At 35.6% G+C, this 13,682-nt stretch overlaps 2 protein-coding genes across 2 annotated transcripts; one reads left to right on the top strand and one right to left on the bottom strand.

Annotated features, from left to right (window-relative positions):
- Positions 1-3,599: 3,599 nt before the first annotated feature.
- On the top strand, positions 3,600-5,717 carry LOC147549167 (protein GRAVITROPIC IN THE LIGHT 1). The gene has a single exon (XM_086672151.1). The coding sequence runs from the start codon at positions 4,193-4,195 to the stop codon at positions 5,489-5,491; it is 1,299 nt and encodes a 432-aa protein (XP_086528277.1). The 5' UTR covers positions 3,600-4,192; the 3' UTR covers positions 5,492-5,717.
- A 929-nt stretch (positions 5,718-6,646) lies between these two features.
- Positions 6,647-10,553, bottom strand: LOC147549166 (putative alpha,alpha-trehalose-phosphate synthase [UDP-forming] 7). Its single transcript, XM_086671249.1, has 3 exons — positions 8,071-10,553; positions 7,703-7,976; positions 6,647-7,577 (listed from the first exon to the last, which is right to left on the bottom strand). Exons 1-3 carry the CDS (start codon positions 10,050-10,052, stop codon positions 7,287-7,289), a joined length of 2,547 nt encoding a protein of 848 aa, XP_086527375.1. The 5' UTR covers positions 10,053-10,553; the 3' UTR covers positions 6,647-7,286.
- Between the last annotated feature and the right edge of the window lie 3,129 nt (positions 10,554-13,682).

Raw genomic sequence — 13,682 nt, 5'->3', positions numbered from 1 at the left:
GCCCCCAATTTGTGATCAAATAGAATTTTAGCCCTCATTCTTAAAGAATATTTTAGTTTCGGCCCTCATGATCCTGATTTTGTTAGTCAAATTTGACACTCAACATTTTCTCTCTCTTACTACCGTTCCAATAGTATTCCCCTATTATCTTATATCTCTTTCTAACTCGTCAAAATAAATCGATATCAAAGGTTATCGACCCACGACCGGTCAACCATTTCCTGCGACCTTCAACATAAAAAAAAATTGTTTTGATTATTCTTCTTCTAATTTAACCACTACCACCATCATCATCATCTTTTTTTCTCTCTGGAAGCTCCATATGTGAAACAATCTCTATCTCCAAACTTGAGATTGAAGCATTGGAGCTTTTCAAAAGAAGCTTCACGGAAGATTCAATTAAGCTCCAATGAAGATTCAGAATGAAGCTTTGATGTATTAGTTTGAAACTTAGAGAAAGAGTTAGAGCTTCCGACCTAAAGTTAGAGAGGAAAAGATAAATTCAAATCTAAAGCTTTGAGAACGAAAAGAGATTGAGATCTGCAACTTAAAAAGAGAGTTTTAGATCTGAAGCTTGAAGAGAACAAATAGATTTAGATCTGAAGCTTAAAGTGGGAAATAGAGCTTCAGATTTGAAGCCTAAATAGAAAGAAAAATGATGATGGTATTGTTGACGGTTAAGGGGAAAAAGAAGAGGGAGTGATATTGTTATGTTAAACTTCACAGTCCGCCCCACAATCGTTGTCCAACGACCTCTTCGGGCGATCTATTCATGCAAGTCAGAAAGAAAGAGATATAATTTGGAATTAGGGATTAACAAAAAAAAAAAAATCTCGATTGTTAATTTTGACTAACAAAAGTACTATCTTGGGGTCAAGTTTACATTTTGGGTAAATATAAAACCAAATTTTCTAGTTGGTCACAAATTGGGGGTCAAATTGAAATTAATCCATTTAATTTCTCTTGCCCGACACCCACAATACTTACGAGAAAAATCGTAGTTTACTTCAAAAGTGAGGGTAAATGAGTAAAAAGCAAAGAATGATAAACCGACCCTCCCGGGTCTCACGAAACTCAATCTCTTTACTTCTCGTTTTCCAAACGTGCGAGGTTGTCTCTCTTTATTTCCTCTGCTCTCCCCTCCTTACTTTCTCTCTCTACTCTCTAGATGAACAACTCCTAAACCCACTGCTATTCAAATCAAAGATTCTTAGTGGATTATCGTCTGTTAAAACCTCTCAGAATCTCAGGAGTTAAATCATTCAGTGTGCGAATCTTTCAAAAGCTCTGTTTTTCATCATCATCATCATCATCTAAGAGTCTATCTGGAATATCCTCTGATCAGGTTGAACGATCATCAAAAGGTAAAGAAAAACCCCCTTTTCGGATACTCTTGTTTTCATCTCACCTGTATTAAAAACCCTAGACATTATATTATGTAAAAGGGTTTCTTCTATTTGGGAAAAAGCTTTTGATACTCACAAAAGAAACCCTTTTTTGTTTCTTGAATCTAAGTTATTATTGAAGATCAGATCATCTCTTTCACTTTTTTATCATTTACCCTTTCTGGGTAAAGCTTGTTAGAGTATTTAGATCATCGCTCTTATTGGTTTTGGTTTTGAGTTTCAGACTTGCAGCAGAGAAGTCGCCATTACAGTAGGGTTTAAGGTCTCTGTTTCTTGGGTTTTACGTCAAAATGAATTAAGCGCGAAGGGTATTTTCGTAATTTCAGACTGTCATAGAAGATTAGAAGGTAATCTTATTAACTCGTATTTAATCAAATCAACCATCTAAACTGACGTTATTAATGGGACTCAGATAATGTACTACTGCCACCACCCTATCCTTCCTTACGTCTTACTTGTACATCCTACACGTATACACAGTCACTTCAATGGGTCCCATACACCCGAACTGACATGCATCTTCATTAGTGATTCACGGTCGTTAGATTTCGAATTGCTGATCCAAGTATTGATATCCATTGATTTGTAGTTTGTAGACATAATAAGGAGGTGGGACCTAGTAATGACTCGTGTGCATTAGATGTAGCGTAAACCACCAACCTATGATATGAGTAAAGCATAGAATAAGTATAAGTATTCTTTGGTCGGTTCACTTTATTTTTCCAAAGGGTGCCACTAAAGGCTCCCCATCGTTCTGCTCTTAACCCACTTCTTTCTTGACACTCTCCTTGGACTCCGATTGAGCAGTCCGAGGCTCACGGATTAAACAGTTCGAGACCCACGAATTGGGATAGTCCGAAGACTATGGATTAGAACAGTCGGAACCAAATTTGTGATGTTCAAATCCAACACAAATTTGATCTTGTCCGAATGTCTTTAGAATGCCCTCTCTCTTAACACCAAATTCGTGAGGTGTTAAGAGATAGGGTGGTCCAAGAGCTCTATATACCCACTCTTTTCGTGAACACCGATAGGATGACTTTTAATGGTCCCTATTCAACCCGTCTTTGGTTCGAGTCAATTGAAATAAATAGTAGTCTTTATTCAATTCATGCTTATTATATATTCATGATATAATGAAAGTTAATGAAAGTAAGTCTTCTCCCAGTCTCTTTTAGAAAAAACAGAGAAGTAATCAATAGTGATTCAAGGAAGGTTCCTTTGATTTGACAAGTCAAATTATTCAAGTTTTCTGCATGTAGCTTCTAATACATATTGCCTGGTTTTATCAAAATCAATCTAATGATGCTTTTTGTTCCTTTGAAGTTTGAAAGGATTAAGCGTGCATGAAAGTTTGTCTAAAATATTATTCTTTTTAATTTTATTTGATGGGTTTTCTTATTTAATGGTCCAGTCCTCATTGTTCTTTCTAGGAAATTTAAATAATTTTTATACCCAAGTTGTGAGATAAATTATATTTTGGGACCCCCACTTCATTTCTATATGCATAAATTCTATATGCATAAATAAACTTTTTATCATACAGTATAAAAAATAAAGATAAAAATTGATTTTTTCGAAATACCCACGGCATTGAGCTGGTGCTGTTGAATTTTTTATTTCTGGTGAGACCAAGTATATTTTTGGTTCTGTTGCCCGAGATTTATTGTCCGTTGTAGGCGGGTTTTTAATTAATTATTTTCCTCTCAAGTCTTAAAAAATTAATATTATAGAAAATTAAGGACCACTTGAGTGTGATTTTGAGGGGTTTAATAGACCAATCCAAGAAGAGGGTAGGTTGGTGTACTTAAATAGTTATAATAGTGTATTGGATTAATTGTTAGTAAAGGAAAGAAGGTCCCACTTGTATCATTAACTATAATTCCTTCTCAAATACATATTTTTCTACTTCAATATACATGTCCTTGTTGACCTACTTTATATCTTTCTTTATGGTTTTAAATTGTGCATTTTCTTTGAAATTTGGTAATCGACATGAAAATTATTTGGTTATAGGTGCTATATAAAGCATGTATTGGCTTTTAATCGAGTCTTTCTGATAGCCTTTAATGCTTTTTCGTGTTTATTCCATCCTTGTGATGTATTTGTATATCTATAACATAACATAATATATCTTTCAAGAAAACAATTTAAATTTGGAAGCAAAGAAAATGTTAAAAATATACTTGAATAAATTAAGAGAATTAGTTTCTTTAGAAATATTATAAATTAAATTGAAAAATTTTCATGTGGCGGAAAACGGTCTTCTATTAAGAAAACTAAAAATAGCAAGGGGGCCGGTACTTTTATACTGTTGTTCTAAATAGTGATACGAATCATATTTGTATTATTCGGTCGAAAACTTTTAAATCAAGATAAGTTTGCTTCTAGGTTTGTATAAACAACCCAAATCTTTATGATGTGAACGTAAGAGGTTGAAGAAATAGTATTACCTTATAGACATCGAGTTCAATTTAATGTCTTTCTCTTCTTAATTTAGAAAACAAGGAACTACCTTTCTGACACCTCGAAAAGACAGAATCTGATGCCGAAATACAAAAGAATGTCTCAATCATAGCTCATAATCCATGTCATTCATACCCTTTCCTTTACCATTATTATTGTCATTCCCTTCCCATTCACAACTTCTTCCTTCCCTCCAAATCAAATTAGCCCCCACATTCTTTCCTTCTACTTCATAATTCAACTTGTTTTTGATATTTAGATGTTTTCTTTTTTCTAATATACTAGCTAGGATTGTTGATTTTTTGCTGCATACTTTACAGATGGAACATGATAATCTAGAACCCGATTCTAATGTCAGTGGGCTAATTCGGTCGTTCACCAAAGCTCTGAAATACCGGGTATCTGTATTGACGCATGATGATCCGATTCGTAAAACTCGAATAAAAGTTTCCATGGAAGATGAAGAGAAAGCCAGGATTAAAGCTTCAATGGAAGCTCTTCTAGCTAAGCTTTTCGCTAGTATATCTTCAGTTAAAGCTGCTTATGCTCAGTTACAGATCTCTCAAATTGCTTATGATACTGATGGAATTCAAACTGCGGATGACATTTTAGTAAACGAATTAAAACATTTATCAGAGTTGAAACAGAGTTTTTTGAAGAAACAAATTGATCCTTCTCCTCCAGTAACGAAATTATTAGCTGAGATTCAAGAACAACAGGCTTTGTTGAAGACTTATGATATCATGAGAAGGCAACTTGAGTCTCAGATTAAAGTTCAAGATTCTGATATTCAAACATTGAAAGAGAAATTGGAGGAAACTGATAGACGAAACAGAATTATAGAGAAGAAATTGAAAAGTAGTGGGCCTCTCTTTGTTTCAGATGATCTTCACTTCTCTGGGTTGAACCCAAATCATTTCATTTCAGTTTTGAAACATACAGTTAGATCGATTCGAAGTTTTGTCAAGTTGATGATAAGTAAAATGATATATGCAGGATGGGATTTGAATGCAGCAGCAAATTCTATCGAACCAGACATAATTTACACACGATCGAATCATGTTTGTTTTATATTCGAATCATTCGTTTGTCGGAAGATGTTTGATGGATTCCAGTTTAGTGATTTCTCTCAACCAAACCAACAAAAGAAGAAACAGAGAAGTTGCATAGAGTTCTTCAATGAGTTTCTACAGTATAAATCGATGAATCAAAACGAATTACTCTATAAAAATCCAAACTTTGGGAAGTTCTGCCAGGAGAAGTACATCCAGTTAATTCATCCAAAGATGGAGTTATCTTTTTTTGGTGATTTGGATCAGAGGAACATTCTGAATTCTGGTGGATACCCAGAAACCCCTTTCTTTACTGGATTCGTTGAGATGGCGAAACGGATATGGGTATTGCATTGCTTGGCATTCTCATTTGAACCAGAAGCTAAAATATTTCAGATGAGAAAAGGGTGTAGATTTTCTGATGTGTACATGGAAAGTGTGGCAGAAGATGCTTTCTTTCTGGAAGATGGGTCGGTCATATTGGATGCGCGGGTCGGGTTTACAGTGGTTCCGGGGTTTAAGATTGGGAAAACAGTGATACAATGTCAAATATATCCATGTGGTTGATGAATTTGAGCAGTTTGGATCAGATGGTAAGAAGAAGAAGAATGGATGAAGATATAGTAGGAGGGAGAAGAAGGTATATATCTAGGTGATAAATATACATGTTTTGTTTATTGTCATCAGTTTAGAGATTTTGTTGTTTATGTTTCTGTAATGGACAGAACTGGAACCTGTAAACAGTAGATCTTAAAATGTATACATAATCAACTAGCTTTAGATTCAAATTGCATATTTTTGCATGATCTTAAAATGTAAACAGTAGATCTTAAAATGTTCCTCATTTTTAACTAAGCTCCTCCTAACTCTCTCTTTTTAGCCCAAGGACTTGATTGCTCTGGTCGATTGAAGTCAAAAAACAACTATTCCATTTTATGTCAAATCGACAAACCTTGAAATAGAATAGTAAGTTTTCCACCCCATTTGGTAAAAATTGAATGGAATGCGTCAACATGGAACAGATAGAAGACATTCATAATTCTATTGACTCAGTGGGTGTTTGATTTTTGCACTTGTAAGATGATTTTCACATGACAAGTGCGGGCCAATAATTTTAAGTCGTTTGTTTTTTCACTTAATAAGTGAAAATTATTTCTAAATGATGGCAAAGTAAGTAAAACTTTTTTTTTTTGTATTTATAAATGCTAAAAAAAACATTTTTTTCGTCTCTTAATATAATAATGACTAATATAATCATAACAAAAAAGAAAATCTTAAATAATTGATAAATAAAAATTCGTTTATGGCTTTAGCGATGGTCTTCCTCTTCTTCACTCATCTTTCACCTAAATTTTTCTCCTAAATATTTTTCACCTCTCCTCCTTCACTATTTATGGTACCACCCAAATTCCATGATGAAATGTGATTCATAATTCTTAATTGTTCGAGGTTAGTATTTTCAACACAAAGTATTCATAAATTTTTGTTTTTTGGAAAAAAATCGAACACTTAGAAGTTATAGAAAAACAAACGACAAAACACTTGCAATTGATATCACTTAGTAAGTGGTAGCAATTATAAGTACTAAAAAATCAAAATCAAACTCCCTCTAAATTCCATTGTGTTCCGGTGTTATTTTTTTTTTCATAGATGACCTTAAATGTTCACCAGAACTATGGGTTGGGAGATTTTTGAACTTCCAAAAACAACAAATAAAGTGGGTTTTGCTTTCAAATGCTAACAATCAATTATATATCTATAATCTCATCAATCAAAAAGTAGTAAAACTAACTGACCAAATTGATTTACATCAAATGAAAGAACAAAATGTTTGAAAAGGAAGTGTATTATAAAATGAGTTATACTCTGGACAAATACCATCACCTACCCAATGTTTGCTTTTATGTTCTTATTCTGCCCCCCATCTTTTGATTCCCACAAAGTTACTCAATCAACCAGAAGACAGATTAAAGAGAGATACACATTGATCCAAGAAGAGAGAATTTGAACCCTACTTCTGTCTTTTTCACTTCTGATTTCATCCACCAAACATCAACCCACTAACACAACTCTGTCTTTATCTCCTCCCTGCTGTCTATGATCCCTTCGACTATCCGACCCAAATACAGAAATTCTGGCTCCACCAAATAAAACCCATTCATCAAGAAAAATCAAAAGCTTCAGTGCTTCTGTTTTCCACTATTCGAGATCGCCATCTCCAGCTCTGAGTTTGAACTAACAGCTCTGAGTTTGAACCAACAGCTCTGAGAGGATCAATTAGACTACCAATGAGAAGACTTGACTCACAACCTTTTGCTGAAGGTGAGCAGACCAAAAGGTTTAATGGGATCCTAGTTTCTGTTTAGGGTGATGAAACTGAAGGATCAGAGGCTTCTGCGAGAGCTTCAAGCATGGTTATGACCTCAGTTGTATCGTCCAAATAATACTTGGCTTTGCTTGGCTTCTGCCCTACTGTACATGCGTAAACTGCAGTATTTGAGGAGATTATACCCCTTGTCAAGGCATTTCCAATGATCTCAAACATATCCTCATCTGATCTGTCATCGCCGATACACAGAACAAAATCAGCTCTGCGCTCAGTCTCAGCCATTTTAGTGAAGATCTTCTCTGCAACTAGACCTTTGCTGACTCCCTATACACCCACCAAAACCAAGAAAATAATCAGTAACCGTTCATACAAAAGAATAGCTTTAGTGGCACTTTCAAACAAGACAAAAGGAAAAATCAGGCGTGCATGTTAAACATAAGAAAGCATACCTGGGGCTTCACTTCTACTATAAATTGACCACGCTTCACTTCGACAGGTTCATTTGCTAGTACACTCTCGAGATGGTCCAACATTTCCTTTGCTTGACTTGATCCGAAACCCAGGTCTGCGTCCCTATGGTGCCACACCAAGGCACTTTCCTTAGTTTCAATTGAAGAACCATCAGTAGTTTCTGTATATAACTTCATAACAGGCTCAGACATCTGCATCCACCCAAAATCTGTACTCTGCCCACAAGTCTCCCATTCTTCGTCCGCTGACCACCTGAGAAAAATAAATCGTGACACCTCGTTAACTTGAATTTCGAGAGTGATACTTAACACATTCAAAATAATAAAACTAGATTAACAGATTTTACCTCAAAAAGTAACCATGTTCTGCAGCAATTCCGAGTTTCCGGCATGGGGAAAACCACTTTCCTAAGCTCTCTCTACCTCTACCACTCACAACAAAAACCGAATTTTTCGGGTCATCGCAGAGTGTGTTTATGATTGAGATTACTTCTCCACTTGGGCTTTTGTTAATGGAGGTTTGAGGCATCACGGTACCATCATAGTCCAGCAATATAGCCCTATTCTTTGCTCTCGCGTAAGATGATACAATTGTGTCTATTGAAAGCTTCCTGAAATTAGGGTCAAGTGCCACCACTCTGAAACCAAAGCTCAAACCAATTCCCCAACATCTTCTCTTGAAATGGTCTCTGCAACTTCTCTCTAGATCCTGCAAGAAGCTTTTTGACCAGTATCCCACGTCATGAGTGCTTACATATCTGTAATGCTTCTCGTGCCGCAACTGTTTCTCTGCCTCGGCCAATGAGATAGCTTCGTTCATTGCCTCACCTGTTGTTTCAGTGTTCCACGGGTTGATACGGATGGCACCACTGAGTGAAGGAGAACACCCAATGAATTCAGACACAACTAACATACTCTTTTTGGGGTTACTAGATTCTGAACCAGATTCGGGCTTTGTTGGTCCTTGTCTACACACAATGTACTCGTACGGGATTAAGTTCATCCCATCCCTTACAGCTGTGACCACAACACATTCAGCAACAGTGTAATAAGCCATTCTTTCACTACTCGAAACAGGTTTGTCGATAAGCACAATCGGTTGGTAACCAGGTTTCCCAAATTCTTCATTGATCCTCTTGCAACTTGCCTTTATTTCCTCTTGTATTACCTCAAGATCTCTTCCTTTTCCCCTCGCAGGATTTACAATCTGAACCAGTATGGCTCTTCCTCGCCACCTAGGGTGCTGCCTTAGCATTTGTTCCATTGCCAATATCTTCAAATTAATGCCTTTGAATATATCCATGTCATCAACTCCAAGCAACACAGTCTTCCCCTCAAATTGCTGTTTAAGTTCAGTAACTCTCCACTCTTTATCAGCGAGACTCAGTACATTCTCAATTTGGCGGAGTTGAACACCAACTGGCATTATCTTAATCCCCACCATTCTTCCGTAATACTCCAACCCAATATAACCCCTCTTTGATTGATACTCCAAACCCAACATTCGACTGCAACAAGAAAGAAAATGTCGGGCATAGTCGAAAGTGTGGAAACCAATCAAGTCGGAATTCAGAAGCGCTTTTAGGATCTCTTCTCTAACAGGAAGAGTTCTATAAATCTCGGAAGAGGGAAAGGGGCTATGTAAGAAGAACCCCATTCTTAACCGGTTAAAATGCCTTCTCAAGAAGGTAGGTAACACCATTAAATGGTAGTCATGGATCCAAACAAAATCATCTTCGGGGTTAATAACCTCAATCACCTTCTGTGAGAATATCTTATTAGCAGATACATAAGCCTCCCATAACGATCGATCAAATCGGCCACCATGGTCAGCCGATAGCGGAAGCATGTAATGGAAAAGCGGCCAAAGGTGTGACTTACAAAATCCATGGTAGAATTTCGCCAGAATATCGGCTGGGAGAAACGCGGGTACGCATTTAAATCTTTCCAAAAGAATCTGTGAAACATCATCTTGTTCATTCACATCAACATCAACTTTCAGTGATCCAATATAGATCACCTCCATATCATCAGGGAATCCATCTTTAAGCTGCAAGAGTAAAGAATCTTCATCCCAACTAAAACTCCAACCTTTATTATCTGGCCTTCTCTTTGCCTTAACAGGAAGCTGATTCGCAACAATAATCATTCGATCTTGAATGACCGAAGAAGGAACATCAGATGACACACTGTTCGCTTGGTCATCATCAAGCTCGGATATTATCCCCGGTACTGTCATTACTCGAGGAAGACGTTTCCTTTCACGACCCATCGCCGGAAAATTTCCCGACGCCAGATCTAATAGGTTAGTATACGATCTCGACATCATTTTTTCTCTCTCTAGAATGAAACCCTCGATCAAGATCCAAAACAACCCAAACCCTCAATCAAATATCCCTTTTTCTCTTTCTTTGTCCCAATGAATATCACACCCAACAAACCCTAAATCTAGATTCCACAACAAAAGAGATACTGAAATAATATATCCATGATATTTAACAAACCCTAAAGATCTTACCTACAGAAAACTCTCGAGTTCAAGAAAACACAAAAAGAACAGAAATGAAAATCTGTTCTTCTGAAATCTTGATCAAAAGTAAAGATCAGACAACCAACGAAAACTTGATTGATTATATATCAGAAAACAAGGTAAAAGAAGGAATTAATCAGAAAAGAAAAACCCTTTTGGGGGAAATTGTTGCTGACCTTGTAGAAGCACTGATTTTCCTTTCACTCTCTAGACCAAACTGGATCGGTGAATTTTACGGATTTCTCTACTGTGGGTCGATTTTCTGGTTTTGGGGAACGATAACTCCTCTAGGGTTTGTTTGTTTGTTTGTTAGGTCTTCCTCCTTAAACATTATAAAATCAAAATCCTCTCTCTCTCTCTCTCTCTCTCTCTCTCTCTCTCTCTCTCTCGTTTCTCTCTCTCTCTCTCTCTCTCTCTCTCCACCCAGTACAACTACAGCCCAACAAGATTTGAATTACAAAACATAAAAAAATCAAAGGGGTTTTTAGGGCTTACCCCTCCCTACTAATATGTAATTGAGGATACTCCACTTCTTGGAATGTGTAATTAGGTTTACACCCCTCGACTAACATCATCCACATTTAGTTTCCATATCCACAAAATGGGCAGGAATACCTTTTTCATTCTATGTTCGCCAAACTTTCCATCTCAAGAAAAAGATTGTGTGTTTCATATTTCTCCTTAAATTTTCAATATTTGTTATTGGAGGGAAAGGGATTTAAGAGAGAGTAATAGATCATCGAGATTGAGTAAATTATATAATCTCTCAATTGGTTTTTCTTCAGACACTTATACTTTTAAGGTTCTTAATAGCTAACTTCAATACCTCATGATTTTCTCTTCAACTTCAGTACTATACTAGGACAATATAAGAACGATTATGATGATTCATTATGCACACATGGACAATGTTTGTTCGAAAACTAACGAAAGAATCTATATGTATATATGGAGTCATTCATGATGGATTGGAAATCGCTATTATTTAATATGGTAATCATATTCTGAGAGAAGGGAATCATGTTAGAGAGAACCCATTTTTCTTCTTATAGAGTGAATTGTGAAAAGAAGAAAATGACTTACCAATATTATGTCATAATATTATTTTTTTTTTGTTGAAATAATATTATGTCATAATATTATGTCATAAATAGTTGAGCATGCAAATTACATGTGAAAAAGAAGGAAATTTGCTACTCTGATCTGAGGGGAGGTAAGCCTAATCGAAGAGTAAAAGCGGTCTACACCTTAATTCGGTGTAAATGGGAGGGGGTAATCCTAAAGTTCCAAGATTCTAACGCATTAAATTTCTTTTGTTGAAAACTCATTAAATTTACACAAACAAAAAAGAAACAAAGTAGAAATGGGATAAGGCCTGCCAACCAGACAGCCGACTACCCTAACATGACAACTGGCATTCACATGCTTATCTGCCACGTGTCAAGTAATTAACTTGCTTACGTCTTTGTTTCTAATCCTCATCGACGGTGCCAAACGCGTCCTATCTGGAAAACGTGGGCCCTACATTTATCTGTCCAGTCACGTGCGTAACGGCCCCTCTGCTTTGCCGACCAACTGCCACGTAGATTTATTCGTAGTTTTTGGATAAGATACGCGTGGGAAATGGATTAGGTGGAAAACCTAAAACATCATTTTCTTGCTGACATCATTACTGACGTGGCATAGTCAACTTGCTTACTTTATAGCTATAGCGAACGTTCTGGTAAACCCTAATAATCCTTACTCCTCATATTCTCGCCGTTGATGAAAATAAATTTAACGGTTTAGATTGAAGGAGTATAGTATGATCGAGTTGACTCTAAGAATACTTTGATTTTTTATATAATTGGTCTTAGCTGGTCCAGTTGGGTATTTGGGAGTAAAGTACGCACGTTGTCCTTTTGGAATATATTCAAAGTTAACAGGGGCAGTTTCGAAATTATGGCCACCCTGTATTTTGAGTCTTTGACTACTTTCTAGTTTACCTAATTTAGTTGGGAGATGTTGGAAAAGCGTGGTCACATTTTCCTCTTGATTTTATTATTTTTATTTACTTTAATAAAGTCATTATAAATTAATGTAAATATTAATTGGGCAACTACTCAAAATCAACTAACTACTTAATTGGCTTGGAACAAAAAAAAAAAAAAACTACTTAATTGGCAAATAGACATTTGGTCCAGTAGGTTGTGTTTCTCTATTAAGGTATACAAGTATGGGTATTTTATATGACTTTGCAGAGTCCCACTAACAAGACTCACCTCAATTGAGTAATGACGTATGTATTTCTTTAACTGAAAAATTCTTATTTGAATCTTACCATTTATAAATAAGAAAAAGATCGTAATTTAGAGTGCTTACATGCAGGGACAGAACTACAACTAGATCAGAGGGGGCTATGGCCCCCTCGATCTAACCGTAGCGGATTACATTATAACCCCATGTCACAAAGGTTATGCAGCTATGCTATTATTACATTTAATACGGAACATATAACAACAAAGCTTAAGTGCCTCACTAGTAGAACTATTTGCTACCCACCTAATTTATCGAGGTTCAATTCTTGAGAGAGGCAAATAATTTTAATATGTCATTTTAAAACTTTTCTAGAGTGCTTGGAATATATACCACCATCTAGTTTCTCTTACAAATTTAAATAAATGATATTTGTTAGTCTTGTTAAATACTTTTAATACGGAATTTGAATTTAAAAAACATTAACAACTTTTTTTTGAAAACCTAGAGAACAACCGTGCACATGGATTGGACAATAAAAATAATTTGTTACTCATTTATGAACAATTTAGTCTTAAAAACCTTTATTTAGAAGACGTTCTCCGGTGATGAAAGTAAAATGATGTTAAACAAAATGATAGTTTTAAATGTATTAATTTATTTCAAATGATATATAAAGACCATTTTTATAAGCGAAATATAAATATAAAATGTAAACAAATTGTCAAATAAAACAACCGAGTTCGTATTACATTGGCCCCCTAGATCTTTAATCCTGGTTCCGTCTCTACCTATTTGATTATTGTCTTATCATATTAAAATTTATGAAGTATAGGTGTCATACAATGAATGTAATGACTTTCGGAGTCTTGTAAAAAAAAAACAGGATTATACAGTAGACAAAATTAAACTAACCTTTCATGTAGTCTAACTAAAGCAAGATTAGGAGAGCATCCAAATATTAATTTTCTATTATACATTTGGATGGGAGCAACTTTATCTACTCTTTCACCAAAATTTTCTTGCTTCAACTCTCACTCTTTGAACAAAAAAAAGAGAACTCCAACTCTCACTCAAGCTAATATAATCAAGCTAAAAAATAGGCGGCTTTACAAATGCAATATAAAGAACATATCCAACCTTTAAAAAAAAGGATAGCATATCTAAAAACATCATCAGAGTATTACATATCAG

Source organism: Eschscholzia californica, unplaced genomic scaffold (assembly GCF_041429995.1).
Source record: "Eschscholzia californica isolate CP2 unplaced genomic scaffold, dmEscCali1.0.p SCAF_3, whole genome shotgun sequence".
Classification (NCBI taxonomy): Eukaryota; Viridiplantae; Streptophyta; class Magnoliopsida; order Ranunculales; family Papaveraceae; genus Eschscholzia; species Eschscholzia californica.
The sequence above is the reverse complement of the archived record's forward strand: the minus strand, read 5'-3'. Positions and strand labels throughout refer to the sequence as shown.

Bases quoted from the DNA above. Each gene is read 5' to 3' on its own strand.
- LOC147549167 (XM_086672151.1), top strand. From the start codon at position 4,193: ATGGAACATGATAATCTAGAACCCGATTCTAATGTCAGTGGGCTAATT.
- LOC147549166 (XM_086671249.1), bottom strand. From the start codon at position 10,052: ATGATGTCGAGATCGTATACTAACCTATTAGATCTGGCGTCGGGAAAT. The intron at 7,977-8,070 runs GTAAAATCTGTT...TATTTTTCTCAG, and splicing joins GAACATGGTTACTTTTTGAG to GTGGTCAGCGGACGAAGAAT. The intron at 7,578-7,702 runs GTATGCTTTCTT...GTGGGTGTATAG, and splicing joins TAGTAGAAGTGAAGCCCCAG to GGAGTCAGCAAAGGTCTAGT.